This window comes from Alosa pseudoharengus, unplaced genomic scaffold (assembly GCF_046254945.1).
Source record: "Alosa pseudoharengus isolate Yale_2024_CS ecotype anadromous, Long Island Sound unplaced genomic scaffold, YU_APseudo_1.1 YU_APseudo_1.1_scf_5, whole genome shotgun sequence".
Taxonomy (NCBI): domain Eukaryota; kingdom Metazoa; phylum Chordata; class Actinopteri; order Clupeiformes; family Clupeidae; genus Alosa; species Alosa pseudoharengus.
In genome coordinates this window covers 4,265,483-4,292,745 of record NW_027468837.1, presented here as the reverse complement: position 1 = coordinate 4,292,745, position 27,263 = coordinate 4,265,483, and the positions used below count along the sequence as shown (strand labels likewise).

At 43.9% G+C, this 27,263-nt stretch overlaps 1 protein-coding gene across 1 annotated transcript in view; it reads right to left on the bottom strand.

Annotated features, from left to right (window-relative positions):
• The window catches only part of flnba (filamin B a), a 62,542-nt gene that overhangs the window by 16,537 nt on the left and 18,742 nt on the right, over nucleotides 1-27,263 (bottom strand). Inside the window, exons 4-34 of the mRNA XM_076269300.1 lie at nucleotides 26,775-26,922; nucleotides 24,913-25,031; nucleotides 23,720-23,794; nucleotides 23,457-23,619; nucleotides 23,036-23,236; nucleotides 21,219-21,356; nucleotides 20,729-20,855; nucleotides 19,198-19,334; nucleotides 17,241-17,434; nucleotides 16,723-16,836; nucleotides 16,436-16,579; nucleotides 14,159-14,282; nucleotides 13,886-14,046; nucleotides 13,419-13,509; nucleotides 12,220-12,389; nucleotides 10,224-10,341; nucleotides 9,709-9,971; nucleotides 8,896-9,496; nucleotides 8,111-8,284; nucleotides 7,773-7,935; nucleotides 7,509-7,669; nucleotides 6,575-6,742; nucleotides 6,312-6,435; nucleotides 5,935-6,088; nucleotides 4,705-4,894; nucleotides 4,304-4,551; nucleotides 3,667-3,747; nucleotides 2,541-2,643; nucleotides 1,878-2,018; nucleotides 646-774; nucleotides 20-193 (exon numbers count right to left, since the gene is read on the bottom strand). Of these exons, the coding sequence (XP_076125415.1) occupies nucleotides 20-193; nucleotides 646-774; nucleotides 1,878-2,018; nucleotides 2,541-2,643; nucleotides 3,667-3,747; nucleotides 4,304-4,551; nucleotides 4,705-4,894; nucleotides 5,935-6,088; nucleotides 6,312-6,435; nucleotides 6,575-6,742; nucleotides 7,509-7,669; nucleotides 7,773-7,935; nucleotides 8,111-8,284; nucleotides 8,896-9,496; nucleotides 9,709-9,971; nucleotides 10,224-10,341; nucleotides 12,220-12,389; nucleotides 13,419-13,509; nucleotides 13,886-14,046; nucleotides 14,159-14,282; nucleotides 16,436-16,579; nucleotides 16,723-16,836; nucleotides 17,241-17,434; nucleotides 19,198-19,334; nucleotides 20,729-20,855; nucleotides 21,219-21,356; nucleotides 23,036-23,236; nucleotides 23,457-23,619; nucleotides 23,720-23,794; nucleotides 24,913-25,031; nucleotides 26,775-26,922 (5,098 nt within the window). The remainder of the gene's footprint in view (nucleotides 1-19; nucleotides 194-645; nucleotides 775-1,877; nucleotides 2,019-2,540; nucleotides 2,644-3,666; nucleotides 3,748-4,303; nucleotides 4,552-4,704; nucleotides 4,895-5,934; nucleotides 6,089-6,311; nucleotides 6,436-6,574; nucleotides 6,743-7,508; nucleotides 7,670-7,772; nucleotides 7,936-8,110; nucleotides 8,285-8,895; nucleotides 9,497-9,708; nucleotides 9,972-10,223; nucleotides 10,342-12,219; nucleotides 12,390-13,418; nucleotides 13,510-13,885; nucleotides 14,047-14,158; nucleotides 14,283-16,435; nucleotides 16,580-16,722; nucleotides 16,837-17,240; nucleotides 17,435-19,197; nucleotides 19,335-20,728; nucleotides 20,856-21,218; nucleotides 21,357-23,035; nucleotides 23,237-23,456; nucleotides 23,620-23,719; nucleotides 23,795-24,912; nucleotides 25,032-26,774; nucleotides 26,923-27,263) is intronic.

Here is a 27,263-nt window from a genome sequence, read left to right as displayed (position 1 = left end):
TTTTGACCTATTGCCTCACCAGTGACACGAGCTGTGAAGGGGCTCCCAGGAATGTGCTTCTCATTGTAACGCACCAGAATGTTGTAGTCACCAGGCAGCGTGGGAAGGTATGTGACCGTACAGGTGCCATCTTTATTGTCTACACAGCTTATTTCAGCTTTGGAGGGACCCTCAATAGCCAAATCCAAACCACCTGGGATTTTACAGACACCAAGTGACAAAAATTAGGGCCTTTGAGGGCAGCTTCCTCAAATCTCAGAGCCTGACAATGACATCATGCAAAATGATACGACTGACTGTGGAAGAAGTGAATAACAACACTTTAAATCTGCCACAGATGACATTCCCATCACTCAGCTGTGATTAATGCTGGAACGTTGGACAAACTCTAAATGTTATGATGCAACCTTTAAAGTAATGACAGGGTTACTTCACAGCTAAACAAATACCCAATGTTTTGTCAAAGCATTCCTTTTGGTTTAATGTCATCAAATGAGATGAACAAGCAACTGGTTTACAAAATAAAAAGCACTTTGTTATAATAAAATTCAGATCACATTCCAGTTAGACATGACCTATGACCATGCTCTGAAAGTATTTGATTTGTAAATGGCGCCTAAACGTAGTAACAATATGCCCTCTCACCCTCAGAGGCATCCTCGGTGTAGATGGTGAAGGTGGCAGTCTTGTTGGCAACACCATACACCAGGCCCGGTCCATAGGCAGTCACGTTGGGACCGCTGGCGTGGTTCACATAGAATTGCAGTGGAGACTCTGTGGTGCAAAAAGCAGTTAGAAATATCAATCAAGAGCCAAGACAAGCAAATGTTCACTAATCCCAAACAGCTTACTGATTTGACTGGGCCTTTTCAGAAACCTAATTCAGTCAAAGCCATTCCATTGTTCATGGGTACATCCTGTGCACACACATGAACCATGATGGCAGAGGTATTATTGGCCAATGACTAATCTAACCTCCACTTGGGAAACAAGGTAACATGTAGGAACAGGACACCCTCCAATGAGAAGGTTTTTAGATCACCACATTAGAGCAAACAAAAACACAGCAGTGCTCCAACTGAATTAAGTCCAGGCAATCCAACGAAAAGCCATTTTATTTTATACTACCTGCACACCCAGATTTCCTTAAGTGAAAAGAAAAATGCTTGAGCCATTATCTACAGTACCTGGAATAAATCACAAACTCATACTTAAGAAAGGAAGTCTAGATGAACACTGGATGAAAGTAACGTTATGTCATGATGTCTAAACATGCACTAGGCTAATGATTAGAAGGCCTGACTCACAAGGGATAATCTGAGCTTAGTTGCAATAGAATTGAAGCTTTGATTTCCATAATGTATGAGAGTGAGGCTGGTGGAGGAGTGTCTAAGATCAAGTGAAAGCCCAGCAGCCCCTCCCCTCCACAGCAGAGCAGGCTCTGACAGGCGTCCAGGAGCACAGCCCTCGGCTCATGCATCCTGTGTGGAGACAAGCCGCTCACATTCCCCAGGCCTGATGTCACCCAAGAGCTCTCTTTTACCACTCCAGATAAATCACAAGCAAAATTATTTTCTACCCCACAAGACCCCTTGTCCTCTCTTTCATTCTGTTTAAACAAATCACTTAAAAGGCTTTGGAGTCCTCCCTTCATCCTCTGCTCCAATAACACATTTCCACACCATGGAATGACTTCAAGACAAAGGAGTCCCCCGACAGGAAATTCATCACAGGGAATGTTCACTACATTGTGGAGGGATATCTGTGTGCAACTTGTTCCGGTCGCTGGTACAATTCTACCCTGAAAACATGCAGCAGACAACCTGGCCTTTGTAAGACGGACCATTACCAGAGAGAAAAGGAAAAAGGGCTCGCACCTGGAATGTGAGTGCCATTGTACTTGATGTGCATCTCATGCAGGCCAGCCTCAGTGGGGGCGTATTTGACAGTGACGGTGCCATCCTTATTGTCAATGATCTCAGGCTGGGTGGTCTTCCCTGATGGCATGTGAACCTCTCCTGGGCAAGCAAAAACATGCAGGCATCGATTAAGGTTCCTAGTGATGACTGGTCATGAAAGCTATTGTTTTGAACCTTTGTTTTGGTAGCTTTTGTTTGTGAAGATGGATAGAGGGCCTTCCGACAGGCACCTTTGTGGCTTGTTTACCTTCGCTCCCCACAGGAAAGCCAACTTCTTAACGCTTTTCTAAGGCTCCAGTATTGTTAGTCTGACAAGAGCTCATTTAGGAAAGTAGGCTCCATCATGTTATATTTACAATTTCTGTACAACTTGTATGCCCAGTGTCAGGTTGAGTGATGTGGTTTTTATAGAGAAAGAAAAGGAATCCGTATTCTAGTCGGTCATATACTATAGTCATGGGAGAGGACAAAGCAATACATACACACATTCATCCATTTGCTGGACACCCACGTGTGTGTGCATGATCATACGTGCACAAAATTCCTTGTGAGATCACGCAGAGGTCAGGGCAACAGCATTACACCATGTACCTCCTCAAAAGCAATCCGTGGGCATCTTACCTGTGACCTCCCCCTTCTTGAGGGTAAAGGGAATCACCATATCGAAGGGCCTGAACCCTGTTCCATTCATGCTGTTCACAGGGATGTATGAGCCATCGGTCACCTACAAGAAAGATCAAAAAAGGCCCAAACAGGTAGGTCAGTATGATGCACAGGATGGTATGTACGGCAGGCCAGTGTCATCCACTTGGACAGAGCCAGGCAGCCATAGCAAATGAGGGCAGAGAGACTAGACTTATGGTGATTCAGCAACAGCTGTGATGTGCATTAAAACACCAACAAAAAAGGGTACAGAAATCACAGAAAGAAAAAAAGAAAGCTGTTTGACCTCCATCCCACTGGGGAAAGCAGAGGGTCTGGAAGTCCTAAAGAGAACAAAAAAGATAAAGAGAGGAAAGACAAACACTGCAGTTGGAAGAAGTGTGCTAGAAATAGAGGGCGGGGGGTTGTGAGGCCATCTGTGCAGTGCAGCAGTTCTCCTCAGACATCATCCAAACCAACATGGATATCTCTGCTACCGTTTCTCTGGAGATAGACCGCCCACACTTCCCCTGTACCGTGGGAACACATATAAGGCTGCACATTTTCCATGTCTAGTGTGGTGGCATCCCTGGTGGCATGAGGCAAGGGAGTGGTCATTTAAAGACGCCAGGCTGACAGAAGGGGCACCCCTCATTCGCAAAGGAAACCAGATAACTTGCTATCTTGCTTAAAATTATCCATAGCACACACCAGATTCGAAGACAGCATCATATAAACTCAGGATAAGCTTGTGCTTTCAAGACTAGGGTCAACTGAGCATCAGGCAGAAGGCAGAGGGGAGATGCAACCCTGCAAAGAATGATTGGTGAGGCTCCATGGAATCAAATACACTTTAGTCTTGGCATCAATGAGGAGAGAAGCAGTTAAAAAGGGCAAGTGAGACAAATTGTTTATATGCATCTTCAAAGGTATCTCTTCATTAGGAAACCATACAGACGAGGAAACTCATGAGTGCAATCTGCCAGCCCTTAATAGAAGTGAGAAATCTAGAAAGGAAGCAGAGGAGCGTGTCAAGACGGAGGTGAGGGAGTGTCACTGTGGGAGAGCATATGGAGAGAGTGTGCAAGAGTGTGTGCATCTGTACCCAGGGTTTGAAACCAGCTCCTGGAGCCATCTGCTGCTGATGAGTGGCCTGCTGTTGCACCAGAGGAACCTCATCTGTCGCCTGAGGGGAGTCATATTGGAGATTAGCAAATGCATTCTCATACACACACATGTATACGTGGTCACTGCACATAATCCCCAGACAGAAAAGTGTATTGACAATACATGACCTGGTAATAGTACACATTAGCACTCATTGCTAGCTCACGCATACAAACACAACATGCTCTGACCACAAAATTGAACACTAGCACGCATGAGGCGTCTTGGAAGAATGCCATACTGAGACTTCTGGAATACCAACATGTCCAGGATTGATTACATTTCATTCAAACCCTCACATGTGATTGCATTCTGTACTGTGGTTCATCGAGTTTTACTGTCAATCCTGACATTCTCAACATAACTTTGAAAAGAACTGAGGACTTCTTAGTCTTCCAACCCTGAAGCAAGGAATGCCATCTCTGTAGAGCTGCAATATATGCACATGAGCACCACAGCTAAATATGAATCAGAAGAGTCGTGAGTGTTGTAGTGTGATGTAGTCAGTATTAAGGTCAGTTCTTAACTTCTAGTCACTCCAACACTGATAAGACGCATGAATAACACTGTCTCACCGTGACTTTAAAGGGACTTCTGGGAATGTTCTCGCCTCCAAAGCGCACATAGATGACGTAGGTGCCAGGTTTCGGGGCAGTGTAGAAAATATCAAAGGTTCCGTCTTCATTCTCTATAACTTCTGCCTCCACCTCAGTTCCATCGGGGGTGACCACCACACAGGACACCTTGCCCTTTCCAGCACCCTTGGTGTTGACCACAAAGCCCACCTCCTCTCCAATGCCAATGGTGGGGCCGATACCAGGACCTGACCAGCAGAAAGAGAAGTCAAAACAAGAACCACGTTTCCCTGGACTTCTTAAATCTCCCATATGTATGCATCCTAAAACACAGGACTTTGCGAGATTCAGTGGATACTCAATGGATCTAATGCTACTGAGTAATGTCAGTGTACACACACCTGTGACCGTACACTTGCTGGCGTCACCAGCGCTAGTGGCGCGCACGCGGTACGGAGACGTGGGGATCTCATCTCCACCATACTTGATGACGATGGTGTAGCGGCCCACCTTATCTGGCACATAAGACACTTTGTAGGTGCCATCACGGTTATCCTGGATGTTGACCTTCTTGGGTTTGCCGTCCTGATCCTAGAAACAAAGCACAGAGGTTGAGAGACATTCCATTCCTGTTCCCATGTAAAACCTGCGTGTGTGTGTGTGTAACTTCACCACCATGTTAGTCATGTTTATGTGCCTGGCCCTGTTTTGAAATGTGCACTATGCCAGAAATGTGTTCATGCTGCCTCAGCAATACACCGTGTCTGCTTCTCCACTCCATGCTAGATTGCATCTGTGCTGCACTGTAGGTTTCCATGCCACTGTGTGCCAAGCACCTTGGAGTGACCGCATGACTGGCACACAGAGGAACCTGTGTCTGCAGCGTACTCAGAGATGGGGAGAAATAGAACAGGAAAAACTTGTGACAAAAAAGTGAACAGAAGGCAAGAGCAAAGCAAGACAATTCCAAAGAGAAAGGGAGGGAAGGAAGAGAAAAGGATGAAAGAGAAAGAGTACCAGATGTTGGTCCAAACCCTGAGCTGGGACACAGTGAGATCACTTCCTGCACAAGCCTATGAGGCCAAACACTGACTTGGCTATTTTATGGCTACCGTAATTAGAGAAGCAGGTTTCACCCATTACTGAATAGTGGAGAATGAGTGATGGCGGGCTCATTTGTCTATGTGAGATTACACTGAGCCAGGGGCCCAACCAGGGGATACAGTAAGTCAGAGCCCCGAGAGATGCTCTCTCTCTCTCTCTGGTTGGTTCTGATCCACCAAGGACAGACATTTGGCTTCAGTGAAGTTCAAGTTAAAGAGTGCAGAATCCCTTTATAATGAAACTGCTGCTAAAGCTGCACACAAACAACATGTGTTGCTGAGGCCCCAGTGGAAAACAGCCCATGTTAACCCAGGCTGAATGGGACTGTGAAAAAGCAGTTCTGCCCCAGACTTGAGCACTAAAGCTCTAAAGACTTGAGAGGTGTTGTCTATGGAGGCCTCAGCCAAGTACATAATCCAGACTTTAATACAACGGTCACTGGGTTCTCTGGTAAGGCGAGGGGGAGGAACACATATGCATTCTGGGTAGTGGTGAGTAGGTGTGGAGGAGTGAGGAGAGGCACTCACAGTGATGTGCACAGACAGCTGGCCCTCCCCAGCATCTTTGGCATCAATGGTAAACTCCACAGGCAGGCTGGCAGGCACTCCAGCAGTGAGCCCAGGCCCACTGGCCCGCACCTTGCTGGCATCATGAGTGGGCTGCACCCGCAGCTTAAATGGGCTGAGAGAACAGAGAGAGGCAAAGCAGGCTGTTACGTAAGGTGCTGTAATGATAAAGTGACATGCTTCAGGCAAAAAGTAGTTATGGGTGAATAAATGCTTCACTGTGCTAACCCTCATGGACTCTAATATTGACATTGATACGCCTAATAAAACCCCTTAATCTAGAAAGGTAAACTGTACCAGAGTGTGTGTGTGTGTGTGTGTGGAGAGGGGGAGCACACCTGCGTGGAACCTCCTCATCTGCATACTTGACTGCTAGGGAGTACGGTCCCTCCACAGAGGGCGTGTAGGCTACGGTGTGGGTGCCATCTCCATTATCAGTCACCTCCACCGGCTCCGCAACACCTACATGCACACACGCAAAAGGCCTTTGTATCAATGTGTAAACAAAGGTCTTTGAATGAAATATCATACCACAAATCTTTCAAGCACTGCAGGCATTGGTGTGATTTGGTGTCAATGCCAATGTGGCACTTGGACATACCTTTAGGTCCTGTGACAGCCACAGAGAGAGGGGCCACACCTGCCTTGCTGCAGTCCACAATAAAAGTCTGAGGGATTTTAGCCCTGACACCTGAGCCAACTCCAGGCCCGGAAATCTTCACTTTACTAGAGTCCACCACGTCTGACACCGGCACCTTAAAAGGGCTGCCTGTAAACCAACAAGCACAGACAACGTATAGATATTAAACAGTTAACATGTTCAGGTGAGCACTAAGAAAGCACAGTTCACACATTTCTTTCTCCATTATTTAGTTTGGTGACCAGAAATCCTTGACGTACAGTACTTAGCCCATAAGTAGCCCTCCTGTACAAGCACTCTGTGTACAAGCACCCTAATACAAAATAACTTATATAAATATTAGTCTTATGAGTGTTGCTCATGGATATGCTATGTTATTATATAGAATGCAGGAACTGCAAATGATGTGGTCATGATCCCCTTTACAAACAATGTAAACACAAAACAGATATCTCCTTGGTCATTTATCAAAACCCAAACATGACAAACTGTATTACTATCTTGGGGGTTATGTAGTCTGCAGTCTGAAAGATTATTCTCCAGATGTGCAAAATAGCGCAATATGTGCAATACACACTGTATGATTTAGGAGGGTCATTTCCTTCACTTGTGGAAGAGATCCAAACCATGCAGTTCTGGAATGGTGACAGGTGTACAATTACGCAAGCAAGCCATTAATGACTAGAGAAAATGGGTTAACCACCGTGGTTTGTAAGAATGCAGGAGTATCATAGGAAAAATGGATGGTGGCTACTCCCTGCCCTTAATAGATTTTTAGCATGGGATTTATAATGACAGTCATTATAAATGCTTGCACAAAGTCTTCACAACATGGCTGCCTGAACTAAACCAGAGCTAAAAACTAAATGGTGTTCAGCAAGTGATGCTACAGTACCTGGGATGTGCTTCCCTCCATAGGTGATGTTGACATCGTACAGACCAGGCACATAGGGAGTGTACTCCACATTGCAGCTGCCATCTTTGTTGTCTTTGCATGACATCCTGGATTCTGAGGGACCTTCAACAGTGATACCCAAACCTCCAATACCAGCCCCTCTGTCAAGACCAGGAAAGAACATGAAAAACACCCTTCAGCTCAATGTGGAAACAGAGAGTGGCAAATGTACAGTGTGCTGGAGATGTGAAGCAGCTGGGTTACCTGGTGATGATGGAAAACTTGTTGGGTTTGTCGGTCAGGGCCTGCTCCAGCCCTGGGCCCTTGGCCAACACACGGCTCGGATCACAGCCATCGGTCACTCCCACCTGGAATGGACTGTTGGGGACTGGGGAGTCATCATACAGCACCTCCACACTGTGACTTCCTGCAGAAAAGCAAACAAGACCCAGTTCAGAGGTCACTATGAAACAAATTATCATATAGGTCATCATCCTATTAAAATAGTTAACAAAAGTGACTAAAATACAGTTGCTCTGCAATCTAAAAGGGCAGTTACTGTAGTTGGGCTGTATTGGATTGGTACACTGTTTGTTACACACCATTTTCAAAGGGTGTGTACTCCACGTTGTAGGTCCCATCTCCTTTGTCTGTAATGCTGCAGTCGGTCAGTGCACCAGAGGGGTTGGTCACCTGGGCCTTGATGTGATCGCCACCTGACTTGGTGAGAGGATGAGCGTCCACAGTGAACTCTGTGGTGGCCTCTCTGAAGACCCCTACGCCAGACCGATGGGAGGATGCAAAGAAAGCCAAATGAGAAATGGAGAACAAAGAAAAGACGACATACTGACTCTCGGCTTGTGAGAAGATGACGACAATTTTTTTCATGGGCCATACAAACTGTTTATAAAACTGTCATCATTGAACTCTATAGCTTTGAAGTAGAGGGAGAGTTCTTTCAACAAAATGGCTGTTCAGGAGAATGCTCTCTTTTTACAGTAGGCTGAGGTCACAGCTGTTAAATTCAAAAAGCAAAGAGACTGGGACAAAGTGAAAGACAGGGCTTTTGATTGACCTGCCTTTGAATATCCATATTTTAAATGAATAAGAAACCATGAAAGGCCTGTGATGTCATGGGAACAATCAAAACAATTACAAAACAGCAATATCGACTTTCCGCTTTTAGAAAGTGGACTGGGCTGAACATAAGCCAGTGCATATTAGGAGAGAGGGATGGAACCAGACATGATCCACCATACTGGATGAACGTGTCATTCCACACTGTTACACTACTGTCTTGCTGTGCAAGTGTTTTTGTTTATTTAGTGTTGTTGGGTTGTGTTGTTCGGTAAGCCCCTTATTACTAATGAGATGCTCCTAAACTTACCTTCTCCTTTCACGCCTGGTCCAAACACCTTCACCTTGCTGGTATCTACAGCAGGATCGACGGCCACCTTGGCAGGGAAGTTTGGCACAGCCTTACCCCCATACTTCAGCATGAGAGTGTACATGCCTGCAGTGAGGGGAACATAGGTGACTGTATAGGTTCCATCCTTGTTGTCCAGAACCTCGGTCTTGGCCTTAGCTCCAGTCGAGTCAGACACCGCTTCCATGGCAAGCTGGCCAGGTCCGGCTCGGGAGCAGTCCACATTCACCACGCTCGTCTCAGCCACCCTGCCGCGCTTCAGCCCAGAGCCCGATGCCACCACCTTGGTGGGGTCAAAGGGCATCTGAATGTCAGCGTGAAACGGGGAACCTGGGATGTGCGTGTCCTCAAACAGGATGTTGACCAGGTACTCTCCAGGTTCGGTGGGCAGGTAGGAGACCGAGCAGGTACCATCACCATTGTCTGAGCACTCAATCTTGGCCTCTGTCGGACCCTCCACGGTCAGGCCAAGCCCACCTGTGCCAGCACCCTTTGTGTCGATGGTGAACTCAGCAGGGTTCCCCACAAGGCCTCCCTTCAGGCCAGGACCAAAGGCCTTCACCTAACCACAGGAAAGCATTTCAGTACAGCTGTGTTACTCTGCCATCATGACATTGTCCAACCCACTCATACTAACATCAGCATGACGGTCAAGGATGGTCATGAGCATGATATAAGGGGAAATACACAACACACAGAAATCACAATTGTAATGTAGGGCATAAAACTCAATAATAAGGTTTTTAGATTGTTTTTTCCTGTTTCTTTATCTACCTTGCTGGGATCTGGTGGCAGTTGGGCCTCCACAGGGAAGGGGCTTCCCGGCACTGGGTTGCCATCGTAGCAGACCTCCACTGTGTAGACACCTTCCTCTTTGGGGACGTACTTCACCAGACTGGCTGCCTTCCCAGGCTGGGGTTCCACCTCGCAGGGCACGGCTCTGTTGGAAGGGCTGGTGATGCGGACCTCCAGTCTGCCCTGGCCACCAACCCCTTTGGTGCCCACAACAAACTTCTGATCCTGACCCACCTCCACTCCTGTGTAGCACAAAACAGCAGTTTTACAAAACCTGCTGTTCTAATGTCTTTCATAAGGCTATTCACAACCATTTGGGAAAAACAAATTCATTCTGGGTTTTTTTTTCTTTTTTTCGGCATGATGATTGCTCTCTTAGCCATATGCTAAACTATGGACACACTGAACTGAGCAATGCTCTTCACACAAGTATGATTAGGAGCAGCAGCAGAGGAGGAGAGCACATAATGAGCATGGGGCATGCTGGTACTCACGGCTGTCCAGTCCGTCCACCTGGATCTTGCTCAAGTCCAACGGGGCTGCCACACCCACAGCAAAGGGACTCTTTGAGATGGGGTCACCTCCAAACGTTACAGTGATAACCATTTCACCCTGTGGTGCAAGTTGAGTGAAATTCTCTCATTACAACAGTTAAGGCAAAATGCATTCAATTTGCTGTTCCATACCATCATCTATGTCAGTGGTCCCCAAACTACGGCCCGCAGGCCAGATACGGCCCGCCACCTCATTTTGGAATCCCCCAAAACATGTCCGTAGTATATAGCATCCGGCCCGCAGGGGAGTACGACATCGTCAAACTATAACCTCCTCATTTTCCCCCATTCATTCTCTATGGTGAGTCTTAACAGTACACATGTAATACTCTTTATGTCTACCAGTGGTTATTTTGGCACTGTTTTGCGTTTGCCATCGAAAACGGAATGAAATGTAGGCCTACCTGCAAACAATGTAAGAGGCCTATGCTGACTACATCAGTGCTCAAAGTATTTTAACTTCACTTAACTTCTATTCAAGTCATATTTCTGGGACTTTCTGGGATAATTATTTCTATTTTTTATTCACTCGTTCAAATCTTCATACAAAGAGTTCACAAAGTTCTCATCAGGTGACTGAAAGTTAGAATGGTGGTCATTTCAGACCACTTCAGCACTTCATAAAATTCTCATAGTTTGAGAACTTTAAATTATTTGTAGGATATTCACAACTTGAGCTGTGTATGTAAAGACACAGAATTCAGAGTTCACACATTTTTAATAAAATATACTTTTGGGACTCCCTGCTAATACTTTTGGGAATGCAAACGTTTTTCTATTAGTATTATTTAATTTTACACTGATATGGCATGATGACAATATAAACACAGCTAACAATGGTATTAAATTGCATTATTCCACTGCTTGGTTGAATTTCCCATTGTCCTACGTAATTTAGAAAGACCATTAACCGTATGTTATCTGCACACCTATGAAGTAGATCCATTTTTTTGGCCGTATCACACTTGTATATTAATTCGCCGAACTCGTTGTGAAGTTTAAATGAACTGTCACGTTGCATCCGAGCTGTAAAATGCAGACGTTCAGAACATTGCAACATTGTAGCATATGACGGAGGTGGCTTTTAGCTAGATTGACAGCAGGCTAAGTAAAATAGCGATGTTTCAAAGCTAAAGTTCATCAGAATCTTGGGATACGCCCGCTTGACAACGGCATAGATAGAACTAACGACTGGCCTTTGGCCGTAGCAACCATCCATTTAGAACTAGTAACGGCAGTTTGTCCTGTGAGTTGAGAAATTAGTTGATATGTGTCGGAAGAAATTAGTTCTACAAACAAGACAGTTTTAGCGATTAAAACGTTTCAATTGTAACAGGAAATGAACACAACGCAAGTGGCAACAGTGGAATAAGCGGGATAATGGACTCCACGGTGGTCTGTTCACAGAAGTTAATGCACTACGAGGTTTAAACGGCCCTCCGCTTCGCGTCGGGGCCGTTTTACAACCTCGACCGTGCATTAACTTCTGTGAACAGACCACCGTGTCGTCCATTATCCCTTACATAGCCTATGATTAAATGTAATAGAATATTCAACTAAGGTAGACTGCTGTTGTTCACAGCACTAAGCTATTTATGGTTACTGATATAGAACTACTCCGAGTCTCTGGCCCTCTCTTGGAGCCAGGCATAGTGAGCTGGCCCTGGGAAGAAAAAGTTTGGGGACCACTGATCTATGTAAATCCCTTTACACACATTCAGATGTAAACTGCACTAGAACGTCAAGAATTACCCCATAGCATTTCGGATAGAGAATAACGGATCTACAAACTGATCCATGAAAGCAGCTCTTAACTACAAATATATAAGCATTTCCAAAAGAGATGTCTGAGTAAGATTCGACCCGCACTGTAACCATGATAACCTTCCACCGTCAGCACACCAGTGAGTCATACTGGAAACTTGGGACAGCATACCTGTTGGACAGGGGTGTATTTGACAGTGTGGGAGTAATCATAGTTGTCGATGATCTCAAAGTCCTGGACCGGCTGACCTTTGGCAGAGCTGGAAAACTGGACATCCAGAGGTGCTTTGCCTGCCCCTTTAGTGTGCACAGTAAAGTGGGTGGGCTTCCCACACTCCACTCCTACACACAAGGAAAAAGAGAACATTACACACACAGGAGAGGGAGAGAGAGAGAGAGGGAGAGAGGGGGAGAGAGAGAGAGAGAGAGAGAGAGAGAGAGAGAGAGAGAGAGAGAGAGAGAGAGAGAGAGAGAGAGAGAGAGAGAGAGAGAGAGAGAGAGAGAGAGAGAGAGAGAGAGAGAGAGAGAGAGAGAGAGAGAGAGAGAGAGAGAGAGAGAGAGAGAGAGAGAGAGAGAGAGAGAGAGGACAAAACTAATTCCATATCAATATCAGTTGCTTAATACCAGCATATCACTGCAGATCTTCTGCAAATTGATTGCCATCACTTAGTCTGTAGTAGAATTAAAATAAGTCGAAGCACAGAATTAAAAATAATAAATAGAACAAGAAGTGTATGGGGCAGAGGGTTATCTCCGTGTCCTAGAGTTCAGTAACTGAACAGCAGATGGTATGAAGGAGTGTTTGTATCTGTTGGTTCGGGCTAATGGATATTTAAAACGGGAACCAGAGGGTAAGATCTCAAATTCGCTGTGCAGAGGGTTGGTATAATTTAACAGGATGGATTCAGCCTTCTTAATTGCCTGTTCCTCATACAGCATTGACATACTTCTCTGTTGGACACCAGTGACTCTACTACACACCTTAATGACTTTAGAAATGCCATTTTTCTGTTTCACATTGAGCAGGGCATACCAACAGATGGCTGAGAAGGTAAGTATTGACTCAATAAAAGATCTATAGAAGAGAGTCATCAGGGATTTATCTACATTAAACCTGGCCAGCTTCCTAAGACAGTATAGACGCTGCTGACCTTTTTTACACAACATGTCTGTGTTATGGGAAAAAGTTAGCTTGTTGTCAATAATGGAACCCAGATACTTGTATTGCTGGACTATCTCAATGTCCTGCCCATTGATGTTTGTGTGGTTAGTCTTTGTGTCTAAAATCAATACACATGTCACCAGTTCACAAAATAGTCTATGATTGGGCCATCAGTCTGTTGCGCTCATTTATTTTCCTAGGGTTCTGACCTGTTCTTGTGATGCCAGGACCCTCGGCCTTGACCTTCGAGGCATCATGAGAGGGCTCCACTTTAACACGGAAAGGACTAACTGCGATCTCCTAAAGAATGAAACACATTTGGATTATTACATGTGTGGAACAGTGGTCATAGGTGACCGTGATATAGCACTCAATAAACTTCATCCAGTCATACTGGTCATTCTTCTACAGATTACACATAACCCACTTACCACAATTTGTAGACACTGAGGGTCCAAATTTATGCTATTTATGTCCTAATGCTGGGCAAAGGGCAAAGTCTAAAGTGTAACTTAACCTTGCTTAATAACTATGAAAAATCTATTTGCGAATTTAAGATGATGAGAAAGATCCTAAGCACAAACAGCAGTGGGTCAACTTCCCCCTTTAGAAAGTTCTTCTGCCCCTTGCACAATACACACTTCCCTCTGCATCACATCACGCACAAGCCTCCCACCTGGTCAGAGAACAGCACTTTGATGGTGAGCCGGCCAGCTGCAGGGGGGACGTATTTGACAGTGATGGTGTCGTTGGCATTAGGAATGATGTCAAAGTCAAGGTCTTCCTCTTTGTCGCTGATCATGTCAGCATCACATTTGATGCCCACGCTCACATCTCCTGCAGAGGGAAGATTGGTTCAGAACGGCTGGCTCATTACACCATACTGGTTAAATAACATGTTGACACTAATTAGTACAGAAGTGCATAACTTCAGAGTGCATGGCCATACCTTCCCCTGCCTCAGTGCAGTCCACAGTGAAGTGAGTGGGCTCATTGGCCTTGAGTCCGCTCCTCTCCACTCCTGGGCCGTACACCTTGACTTTGTGTGGATGGCTTCCCTTTCCCACATTGATCTGGAAAAAACAACCATGGAGAGTGAGTCTAACACACACACACACACACCTACCTACATATAAACATATGTGTAAACCATAACACCACTTTTTATTGAAGTTGATTAACAGCCAGCAGTCCAACATTATTTCAAGAGCCCAAGAATGCATGCATGACAAAATGATCAAATAAATCACTATTGCTTAAAAGTGCAATATATAGATGGCTATGGTCAAAATTCAAACTACTTCAACAATAAAATTCCAAAAGGTATACTGAGAAGATGACATTTTCCAACAGTCAGTTACGTGTAGTATAAAAAGCAATTGGTCTCATTGTCCCTCATTTCACATTTTTTGTATTTTGTTCAGGTCCTTAAGAAAACAAATCACCTGAAATAATCAACTGAGAAGCAGACATTGCACAGGAATACTGGGCAACTTTATCTTTTCAGCATGGTTTCAGAATTGTATTGATTTGACATAACCAATATATTGCACATTTAAAGATGTGTTAATTGACAAAAAGCATGCTAAACACATTTTGACAATGGTAAGAGAAGAAAGGAGCACCATTAGATCAAGATGGTACAATGTGCTTTGTGACCAACGGACAATACATGACAGTGATATGGTGGGGAAAGCTTTGCTAAGATCTGCCAATTATTATAAAGGAGCAAAACAAACACATCTTTAAAGATATGATTCCAGGGTCTCAGAGTTTACACCAAAACAGAAACAGATAAAATTCCACTGTACATTCATCCAACAGTTAATCAAATAATCACCCAAATTTTACAGGCAATGCCACATGCTTGAATACAAACAAGAATGACCTGAAGACAATTACGATGAACTCTGAGTAAAATAAAAACGAACAAGTTTACAAATACCTTTGCCTCAAATTTATTTAAAATGGGCTAACATTCATCTAGAAACACAAAATCATGTTCTTAATATTGTACATCAAAGATGACAGCATCAAAGCAAAACATCATAGCTGAAGTTTCTTCAATTCCAGTTGATGATGTCCTTGAAAATGTCCCCCTCTGGTCCACAGGTAAAGCTTCTGATGCCATGAATCACAGTCGTCACAATCATTTGAGGATTGTCATAACAAGTCTGACATTCATCTCCCATCAGTATCATTACAAATTCCATTTATAGTTATAAAAAGATAAAATTACTGGTATAATACTGAATGAAAGCGATCACTCCTGGAATCACACTTCAGATATATCATGTTTTAAAGGAACACGCTACCATTTTATGAAATTGCATTATTCACCGTCTCCCCTAGAGTTAGATAAGTGGGCAAAAGCATTTTGTCTCAGTGCATTGAGCATTGGCTTAGTCCGGCAGCACCGCTTACTTACAATATGCTATCCGGCAACGAAGGATTCCATTCACTATGCTAAGCTAAGCTAGTGGCAGCGCTGGCGGACTAAGCCAATGCATGCACTAAGACAAAAATGCTTTTGCCCACTTATCCAACTCCAGGGGAGGCGGTGAATAACCCAATTTCATAAAACAGTGGCATGTTCCTTTAACATTGTGAGGTAAACATATAGGAAGAATACTTAAAAGGAAAAAATGAAAACAAAATTATCTTTAGATTATGAATACAATAAGTATTAATGAAATGATCGGTCCAATCTAAACAAAAATCTGAAATAAGCATCCCATATTTTGCTCAGAAACACAATGAAATCATATTGTTTAGTACCTTTCTAAAAAAAACTGACATGATTCTAATTAATTGTTCTGTAGTACACTAATTACATACTTAAGACACCAACCACAGAGGAGGCTACTGCAGCACATTAGCACTGAACTGTGCAAACAGACGTGATATGGCGAGAGGCTGTGTAAGTGGTCATGATGATTAGAGGTCTGGTCTTTGGCTCCTGCATCAAAAGGTGGTCCACAGTGTCTAAAGACACTCTGTACTGTGCTGGGCTTCGTCTAAGTGGGCTGTGGTCTCGGCGAGTATTGCTCTTGTGAGACATCTCAAGCAGCGGAGGATCTACACTTGAGCTGACTTGATTCAATTGTGTGCTGGTAACTTTGGACTGCAGTGAGTCTACAGTGCGGTCACTGGCTGGGGCTTGTTTAGGGGGAGACAGTAGAGGCCCTGCAGACTGCACTGAGGGCCTGGACGTGGGGGGCCTTACCCTGAAGGGGCTGTTGGGCACACTGACCCCTCCCCACGAGATGGCCACAGTGTGTTTGACAGCCTCTGTGGGATTGTATGAGCAGGCATAGACTCCGTCCCCTTTGCTCTTCACCTTCACGTCCACTGGAACGCCATCTGCTTTCTGGGAGAGCAAGAACAGAGAATGGTAATATTAAAATCACCGGATAAAGCCTTTGGTGCTCAAAGCAAAAGATTTTAGTGAACATAAAATTAGCTGAAAATGTGCTATATTGGTCCGCTGAGTCCAGGAGAAGAGAACACTACCTGTGCGATAATTTTCAGAGGACCTTTCCCTGCATCCTTTGCACTGACAGTGAATTCTGCTGGCATGTTGATGACGCAGCCAGTCTTCTCTAGGCCAGGTCCATAAGCCTTGACCTGAAACCAGCAAACACTTATAAACCAGCCCCTTCTGGATATCAAACACCACAATATTGCAGCATTCTTCCTGATACATTATCTGAATATAAAAGTACAAAAAATAACTAGTTTAAAACAAGGTGCTACAATACTGCTCAATTATAAAAGCACAAAACCATGGAAAGTTTATTTGGAACATGCTGCAAGTGTGGATGCAATATGAAAAATGAATAAATATGAAAACATTAAAAAGCTAAATGGGTGAAAGCATACAGCTGTGACAATGAGGATATGTTCAGTAAGTTCAACAAGTTTTACATCTGGCAACTTTGACCAAACTACCTTTATGTACAGGTGTGTGGAATGGTAAGAAGGCTACACTGGGACATCCTAGTCCAAAACCAAAGACATGGAGTGCTCACCTGGTCAACATTGTTGGCTTTGTTGTCAGGGATGATGTAGGCCATGAATGGACTGTCTTCAATATCCTGATCATCACACATGACGTGCACGGCATACTCTCCAGGCTCTGTTGGCCAGTACTTGACATCACAAGAGCCATCATTCTGGTCTTCACACTCAATCTTAGCCTGGGAAGGGCCCTCAATAGCAAAGCCTACAACAGCCAGTAAGACAGAGTGAGCTAAGCAAGTGAAAGAACAATTGAACCAATACTGAACATGGGTGAACATGACAAACTTCTATAGGGTTTACTTCATTTTGTGTATGATTGTGACCAGTGATGCCAGTAACGCGTTACTTAGTAACGCGTTAGTCTATTTTTACCACTTTTTTCAGTAACGAGTAATCTAACGCGCTACTATTTACAAACCAGTAATCAGATTAAAGTTACTTATCTAAGTTACTGTGCGTTACTATTTTTGTCATTTTCCTAAATAAAAAGATATATTCTTTGCTTTCTTCTTGTCTTGGGGATTAATGTCATGTAGGCTATGCTCACGTTTTCAGCATGAGGACAATTCACGTGCAGCGACACAAACGAAAACAACAATGGAGGGAGAGAGAGAGAGATGCACATTTCATCAGTCATTACTTTGAGTTTGTGTCAGCTAAACATGACAACATTAAGGTACATTGTACGTTCTGTGCTGGCGACAAAGTGCTGTCTAGCTAGACATCCCAAGTCTCCCGAACTTTTGGGAGTCTCCCACATATTGATAGCGGCTTCCTGACGCCCGCAAATTACATAAAATCTCCCGGAACCTAGAGCGAACAAGAGCACGCAAGCCAGACCGGACTTCAAATCAAAGATTCTAGAATCTTTGCTTCAAATCGCGTGTGCATAGTTTAATGCGCACACAAAGGAGAGGGAGAGAGAGAGGAGTGGTGCGTTTCTGCCTGAAGCGCATCCAAGACAGAGAGCATCCTGGTCTGTTTTGCTAAATCAACCAATCCGTTTTCAGTGTAAGTGCTTATATCTCTTTTCTCCCAAACATAATTAATCAGTTCAGTCAGTGTATCTAGGAACAGAAGCGTCATGGCAGCGTCAGTGCCCCTCAAAAAGGAAGATTTAAGACCCATTTCACATCAGACTACACAAAAGTGTACCCAATTGTCTCAAAAGATTAAAACATAATGATAATCTTGCACACTGCACTGTTTGTAACAGCAACTTTAGCATTGCTCACTGCGGGTTAAATGATTGCAAAAGACTTGTTGAGGTGAGTTTAACAAGTGTAATTTCATTTGCATATTACTCAGGCCTATAGGCTACAAGATGGCTAGTTGCCAAGGCTACATGAAAAAAAATCTACATATTTTACTATAACAATTTCTATCAATAGGCCTTCCTTATTTGGTGTACTTAGACATTATTGAACAAACATCTGAATTTCAGTATCTAAGTAGGTTAGGTTGGGATGTCTGCTATACATTGCTGTTAAAATGCACTTCCAGTATAGTGAGTATTGGCAAAACCGGTTATCATTTTTATGTTGAGGCGTTGGGGGTGTTGTCGGCAGCTGCTGAAAGTAACTAATAAAGTAACTTGTAATCTAACATAGTTACTTTTAAAATCAAGTAATCAGTAAAGTAACTAAGTTACTTTTTAAAGGAGTAATCAGTAATCAGTAATCAGATTACTTTTTCAAGGTAACTGTGGCAACACTGATTGTGACAGATTTCCTCATAATCATACAGGTATCGGCACGTTCAGGTGATTAGTGGTAAGCTAAATCAATTGCTGCCATATGGCAACACCATGTGCAATAGAGGGATAAGAGTGAGTTTGTCATATGTTACAGGATAGTTGCTAATCTGGGAGATACCCGAACAAATCCCTGCTGGAATTAATGAAATTGCAGCGATTAGTTATCACATAATCTATAATAATTAAGGAGTTCAAACAGGAAATATTACCAAGTACTCCCACATCTGTGCCAATGGATTCTGCCACAAAGTCAGCAGACCTGCCCACCACTCCTCCTTCAAGTCCTGGGCCCCAGGCTCGGATCTTCTGTGGCCCGGCCTCAGTGCCAACCTGGACCTCAAAGGGACTGCCAGAGAACAATTAAACACCATGTCTGACTGCATGGACACACCTTGTTTATTTAAGCAGCAGGAGAATAATTGAGGTACAATAAGTTAACGAACTTCCTATAAAAACTAGCTTAATTTGAGCATTTGTAAAATTGCTTAGAATTGCTTGTAACCTGAAGAACAAACAAACAAACAAAAACAATATTGCTGAATTCCATTACTTTCTGACTGAACAAATGTGAACAGGAAAGTGATGAAAGTTACTGGGCAGGGAGTGTATGGCTGCATGAATGTGTGTGTTTGTGAATGTGGAGGGAATAGTTGGGAGCTGGGCTAAGGTGTGGTGGTGAGTGGAGAAAGCAGGGCAGAGCTGAGAACAGAACAGGGCTGCAATTGTGCTGATCTGGACTCAACTCTGTGTGAGGCATTTCAGCACGTTCACCCTGTTTCTGCCACACCTAGCCTCAGCCAATCACAGCCTCTGCTGCTGTACTCTCAACCTCTCATGTGTGAAGTCACCTGTGCAACCCTGTTCACATGGGAACGGGACTAGTTGCCATCTCAGGAAGACTGATACCTCCTTATCTTCCGTCCTTCAGGTCAAACTCTCTGATAAGGAGATGTGACTTCATGCCTGGTGAACGCTTGGTACACTAGTAGACTGACTGGCTCTTCAACCCTCACCAACCCTGATTCCTTTCCCTCCAGTCATCACCAACACTGTGCCTCCCTCCAAAACAAAACTAAATAAACCCCAACACCACCAAACCATTTGCAGGGGGGCTCTGCATGCCCATTAAACAGAGCTGTCTGCACTGCTATTCACTGGGTACAGCAGCAGTGAACCTGGAACGTGGAAATGTGTGTGAAGACATTAAACTGTTTCCTGCGCTACAGAACACACACTCGGTGCCTATGTGCCAGGATCCCCTATGGTGCTGCTTTTCCAGACATCAGCGACAAGCTGAGCATGAGGTAATGCCCCGTCCTGCCCTGCGTCTGCTCTCCCTCACTTCCTCTGCCTGCCCGAGCAGAAGCCCAAAATTCAGCCTCAAAACATTCTCTCCGTTGGCCTTTTACATTGCTCTGCATCGCTACCACCAGTCATTATTAAACTTTTCAAACTTCGTGGCACTCTGAAAACGAGACTGCTGTGATGGAAGCTGACAAATAGGAGCATATGGTGCTTGTTCAGGGAATTTGCCCATGAAATCACCGGCTCAAACACACTGTGGCAGCAACAGTTACAGCTTACACATTTTAAAAGCTTTTGAATGGCTGACTTCCCAGCAAGGAGGAAAAAAAAGAGAGCAAGACATATGAACAACAGTGTTTTGAAGCATCTGGGACTGGTCATGTATCTGCCTGAACATGCATGTACTGTATGTGCTCTGATTTAATAAGTGCTCACCTCTTTGGAATATGCATTCCTCCCCATGTAATAGTCACTACATACTTTCCAGGCGTAAGTGGGTAGTATTCAAAGGCATTCACACCATCCAGCGATTCCTTCTGCTTCACCAGCTCATCTTGACCCTCTGTTTGGGACAGGGATAAAGAAACACAACTGACATCATGACAACTAACACAGAAAAACAAACAATGAACCACACTAAAAGACAATATCCAAAGCAGTATTATCCACAGCGTCAGGCTTCAGCTTATGTGTTTGAGCATTGAATCAGTGGCTGCATAATCTAGTACATTCTTCAAGTGTGCCAATTTTGAAGATTTAATGCAAGCTTAATTTCTTATTGAGAAAAATGCCATATTTCATAATACATTCATAAAAGTGTTTTTGTGTGAGTAAGAGGAGAGGATTAGTATGTGGTGCAGATGCTGGCAAAGAAAACAGCACAGAGATAAACAAACTAAACTCAAATGATGTATTGACCACTTACTGGGCCCTTTGACTGAGACCTTCAGGTCTCCACTCCCTGCATTCCGAGTGTCCACCTTAAAATCGGCCGTCTGCTTGATACGAACGCCTCGAGGCTGCAACCCACGGCCCGTGGCACGACAGGCATTTGGATTGGAGGCTACAATACAATCACACACATACACACGTATGACTATGAGCTGCTGATCCATCTTTTCTAGCATAAAAGCAAAAGTGTAAAGGCAAAACCAGACAGGAATTGAATAACTGGCTGCTAAACACCAGGAAATATGATATATGGCACCACATGGCCTTGATATATGGCCTTGCATATATGCATCTTCAGCAGGACTGTATTCTGCACAGAGATTTGTACAGAGGTTATTTTTAGGCATTTAGGTTTATTTGTGTGTGATCTATTTACACAGATGAAAACTCGCGGCATAGACATACAAAAAAAAACACAGTTTTGACAAGAAAAAAAAAACGTTTTATTTTGGAAAATCAATTAAAGCACTGTGCTGAGAAAAGATTGCTTGAGAGGAGAGCTGTGTGTTGGAAAAGCTGCCTCACAGAGATGGAATTTGGTGTTTTACAAGCCCCATGTCCCAGTGCCAGCATGCCTGTCCTCTTCTGCGCTCCCAACACCACCCCTCTCACATCCTCATCTCTGGCCACATGGACATAAACACCGCTGAATGCACGGATACTCATTTTCCACTAATAACAGCTCGTGTTTTGTGTTTTATGTTTTATGGCTACATGAGGTAACAACACAATACAGACTAATTTGTCTGATACTATAGCCTTTTTCTTTCTTATTGATTAAAACAATGAGATTCCTCCCTCGCTGTCAGTTAGTATAGAAGCAGTCGATCTAAATCAAATGTATTGGACTCTCATCAAGTGTTCAGGTTCGACATGCAAAGAAAAATGGTATCTGTTGCTGGATGCTGGTGCTAGTCTATAAAATACTGCTCTAATGCCTCCACATATAACATACTTTAATGTTCCAATAATGTCAGTGCTTAAAGATTAGGGCTGTGAAAATGAAGGCCACAAAACAGACTTCACAAACTTGGCACTAAAAAAAGAGAAACATGCACGACTGCACGTAACATGCACAGCTGGTTAATAGTGGTGGCATTTTACAGCTTTTTATAAAGACTGTAAAGGTCTGTAAGAATACCAGAGAAAAACAGCTTGGGTATCAAAACACTGCTTTGCTCTTACTACCTTGCTTGCTAACAGTCCTTTTACACACACGGATCATATAAAGTCACGGTTCTGCCAGATGAAGCTCCGCGGTCAGTGGTGTGAAAGTAGATCATTAAACACGACCTGGAACCCATCTCTACATTAAAGCCGTCTTTGTTTTGGTTCATGATTCAGATGAACCATTCCTGTCAACCGAAGTGGACGTGTCATTCCACAGTTTAGTTGTGCAAGGAACTAGTGATGGGAAGGAAAGCACATATGCCCACTGTGCTTCTTCTTTAAACTTCCTTTAGAAATGAATATCTTGTGGTTCAAGCAACCAAATTTAATAATTCACTCAAGCAACCAAATTTAATAATTCACTCATCTCATCGATCATCACAACCAGAGGCACGCATTGGAATGACAGATTAGGCAAAAACTAGAATAACTGTCAGAATAACAAGGTCTCGTGGTCTCGCTCTAAAACTATGAGTCTGCCTCCTTCCAATGTAGGCTGAGACTCAGTCGAAACTCTAGTAGTGGGCTGGCTCACGAGACCGCATCAAGGTTCAAAGCCTTCTGAACAGAACCAGTTCTCTGTTGGTTGAAAGGGCAACTCTGGGGTAGATGCACGGGTACCTGGGCCAATGGTGACTGTGAAGGGACTCTTGGGAATGCCGATGCCGCCAAAAGTGATTGTGATGGTGTGGGGGCCAGCCTGGATTGGCCGGTAGGTGCAACGGAACACACTGTCTCCCTTGTCCTCCAAGATGGCCTCGACTGTGTTCTTGTTGCCCTGGGGGTCCTTGATAACCGCTGTGACCTCACCCACTCCGGCCCCTGTGATCAGGAAACAAGAATCATTGTCTGTATTTTGATGGGAACATTTTGTTCTCCGTTATAATGAGTATTCTAGGAGAACAAAAACTAAGTATAGTCTCATAATCTCTAAGATATTTTAACACAGCATTTTGTTTTGCTTGTAAATTTAAGAGGTGTAAAAACAGAATATAAAAATATATACATATATAAACACTTATAATAAGGTGATTCAATTCACCTGCAGTGTAGATGTCAAAGTAGGTGGGCTTGTTAGCAATATTGCCCAATGGCTCAAGGCCAGGCCCTTTAGCAAGGACCTTTGTGGGATCTCCCTGAGCCTTATCCACGTCCACTTCGAATGGGCTCTTTGGTATTTGCTGGCCAGCAAACAGCACAGTCACCTGCAAGGGCCCCCCAAAAAAGGATTTGTATAGCGTCCAAACACCAACAATTGCTTCCCAATCCAAAAGACAAGCGTACAGATGTCTGAACTGTGCCCACCTTGTGCAGCCCCATTACTTGTGGGATGTAGGTCACACTGAAGGTCTTCTTGCCTTCATTAGGAACAGCCTTGACCTGGAGAATAATTGAGATTCTTGTAGTAGGAATTGCATTATCCAAACAATTATCACAGCATTCACAACATGTGTCACACATTTAGCTTTTATCTTGGCTGGTGCGATCACTGCAGTAGGGTTGACTTCAGGACTGGCATGAAGATGAGCCCAGTGATGAGCTCATGCAGCAGTGACTGATCTAGTTAAAGGTTACAGTCAACAACTCTGCCAGGTATGACCGCATGGTTCAGAGTGCAGCTGCAAGGCACTTGACGAGCAAGAGCCCTTAAAGTAGCTGTACTGGTCAGGTGATCGGCAGTGTTAACACTGATGCACATTCAGTTTATCACAATTCAGAGACAGAACATATAATACATAGCATATAAGGAAAGGTCAAGACATATTGATCAGGGGCAGAGAAAGAGGAGTGTGGATGATGTGTGTTCTATAAAGAGGAGTGTGGATGATGTGTGTTCTATAGAGAGGAGTGTGGATGATGTGTGTTCTATAGAGAGGAGTGTGGATGATGCGTGTTCTATAGAGAGGCGTGTGGATGATGTGTGTTCTATAAAGAGGAGTGTGGATGATGTGTGTTCTATAAAGAGGAGTGTGGATGATGTGTGTTCTATAAAGAGGAGTGTGGATGATGTGTGTTCTATAGAGAGGCGTGTGGATGATGTGTGTTCTATAGAGAGGCGTGTGGATGATGTGTGTTCTATAGAGGCGTGTGGATGATGTGTGTTCTATAGAGAGGAGTGTGGATGTTCTATAGAGAGGAGTGTGGATGTTCTATAGAGAGGCGTGTGGATGATGCGTGTTCTATAAAGAGGAGTGTGGATGATGTGTGTTCTATAAAGAGGAGTGTGGATGATGTGTGTTCTATAGAGAGGCGTGTGGATGATGTGTGTTCTATAGAGGCGTGTGGATGATGTGTGTTCTATAGAGAGGAGTGTGGATGTTCTATAGAGGAGTGTGGATGATGTGTGTTCTATAGAGAGGAGTGTGGATGATGTGTGTTCTATAGAGGCGTGTGGATGATGTGTGTTCTATAGAGAGGAGTGTGGATGATGTGTGTTCTATAGAGAGGAGTGTGGATGATGCACGTTCTATAGAGAGGCCAGTAATGGCTGAGCTCACCTCCTCCCTGGTGCCCTCTGGGTCTTCAATGTAAACAGTGACCTGACCCTGACCAGCACTGAAGGCATCCACAGTGAAGACAGCAGGGCGCATCACCCTGTTCCCCACAGGCTCAATTCCTGAACACAGAGACATAGCAAAGAAACTAAACACAGAGTATGCGAGCACTTCAGTATGACAACAATTAATTGTGTGTAGCAGGCTAAAACATGTTAAGGGCCATCAGTGGCATGACTTGAGAAGTGGCTCTTTCACTGCAGTCTCTCTAAGTGAACATTTCTCAACCAATAAACAAAAGACCATCAGAGGTGCTCTTTGAAGAGTGCTAGCTAACGCTCTGAAGCATGCACACAGACAATGGCACTTTATCTCCCCCATAGGTGCCAAGCATAACAGAGACCAACCTGATGAATCAATGATGGCATGCATACGCCTATTGACTTGACTATGCATCACTGGTCTCAACTCACGAGCGAGCATCCTGAACCATTTACTGCTGATTAAAATGGGTGCATCTGGCCCTATTGTTGTGGCAAACAGTAATGACCAAGGATTTCCTCACATTGTGTTTCTAAACAAGGGTTAAGGCCAACCTTGCAACCCCACACTTAAGATAACATAGCTCTTTATTTTGGGATGGGGTAGTGTTTTTTACCTTAAGTTATGTCCACAATGTCTGAACGATTACATCAGGGAATATTGGATGTTGGCATTCCCCTAAATGGGAACTTCCCAAATACCAACACCACACAAGCATTACACGTGCACTTCTCTGTGCATCCATGAGGCTAATGCCATTAGAATATATAAAAGACTAAAGATCATTCCAAGCATTTCTTCATGTTGAATCACCACATTTCATCAAATCCAATTCCCTCAACAATAAATCTTGTACTTTGTGCACTTACTAATTACAGCAACCAATTACTGAGGCCATTCTTCAGTGAATCATAAGGCTGCTACAGCTACCACATTTTGATTTGGCAGGCAGGGTGGGGCTGCCAAATACTGCACAGACCAAGGGCCCATCATATGTACACACACATGGTTCCTTATCTTGGAAAGAAATGGATTTGATTTTCATTTAGCCACTGCAGGAGTGCAAACATGACTGAGTCACTGATCAGGATAAAGCAGCCTGCCGTCAGACACTGTTGCGGCCGGGCCCGGACCCTGGCCCTGACTCAGACACTGTTTTGCATGTAATGCACCAGAGTCAACTCCGGCCACAGGATGCCTGCATGGGACAGGCTTAAAGCCAGGACATCCTGTTGTTTATGGCTACTGTCAAGAACAAAAGAAATAGTCCTCAAGCATGTGTCCTCAAAACACACACACATGAACACAAAAATACACATGTTAACATGTTGATGCATTTACACCCATGCCCAGACTAAAGTGATAAGTATAGGGCACAACTTTAAATAAAAGGTTCCCTTTGAGAGAGAGACTGATTTCTACTCATGCTAAAATGAAACCTCAGATTGGGAAGACACTCTAAGTAGCTGTGGAAGGTAAGAAAATTACTTCATGGAAAAAAAGTAAAACTGGAGTAATGAAAATTCTGAAGATTACTCACATTTAGCCCCTTGCTCTGTTGATTGACTGTATTATTTTAATACAGAGCTTCAATTAGGTGAATTCAGAGCTGCTATTGGGTCCTTGTCTGGCTATTCCCATGGGTACATCTACAGTCAGAGTTACTGTGCCATGGCAACTGACAACCTCAAAACAACATTTTTTAAAATCTATTTGACCTCTATTTGAAAAGTGATACTTTCTGCCACCATTTCTGCTTCTTATTTATCATCCTCTAGGATGGGCATCAGTTGGCTTGAATCTATTCAGATTGCACACAGTACCTGGGCCATACGCTCTGGCTTTCTTTGGGTTGAGTTTGGGTTTGAGTGGAGCACCAGGCTTCAGCTTGGACTTAGGGAACTGGGACAGATACGTCATGACCGACTGCTCATCAACACTTGGGTCAATGATCTCCTCTGGAGCGATCACCTGAAGATATACAACTCACAAGGTTAACGTCGATAACACACAAACTGCCTAGTATAGTTCTAACTGTGCTGTTTGTAAGACAGACAAACAAGGGATTCCTAATAGCCTTAAAAAAAAAAAAAAAACTCTCTCGAGCTGGGTATAACTAAGCACTCTGTAAAACCAGTCATTTCATAAGAACAGCACATGGTCAAAGTGCAACACAGGTGTGGCTGAGGTGTGTAATGGCTGATCTTACATTCCTAGGAGAGGGTAATGCTGCCTGTTTGAGGAATTGTGAGTAATGCTATTCATGAGCGAGTAGGTGTGTGTTTGATATGAGGGCTAGTTCTTTTCAGTGA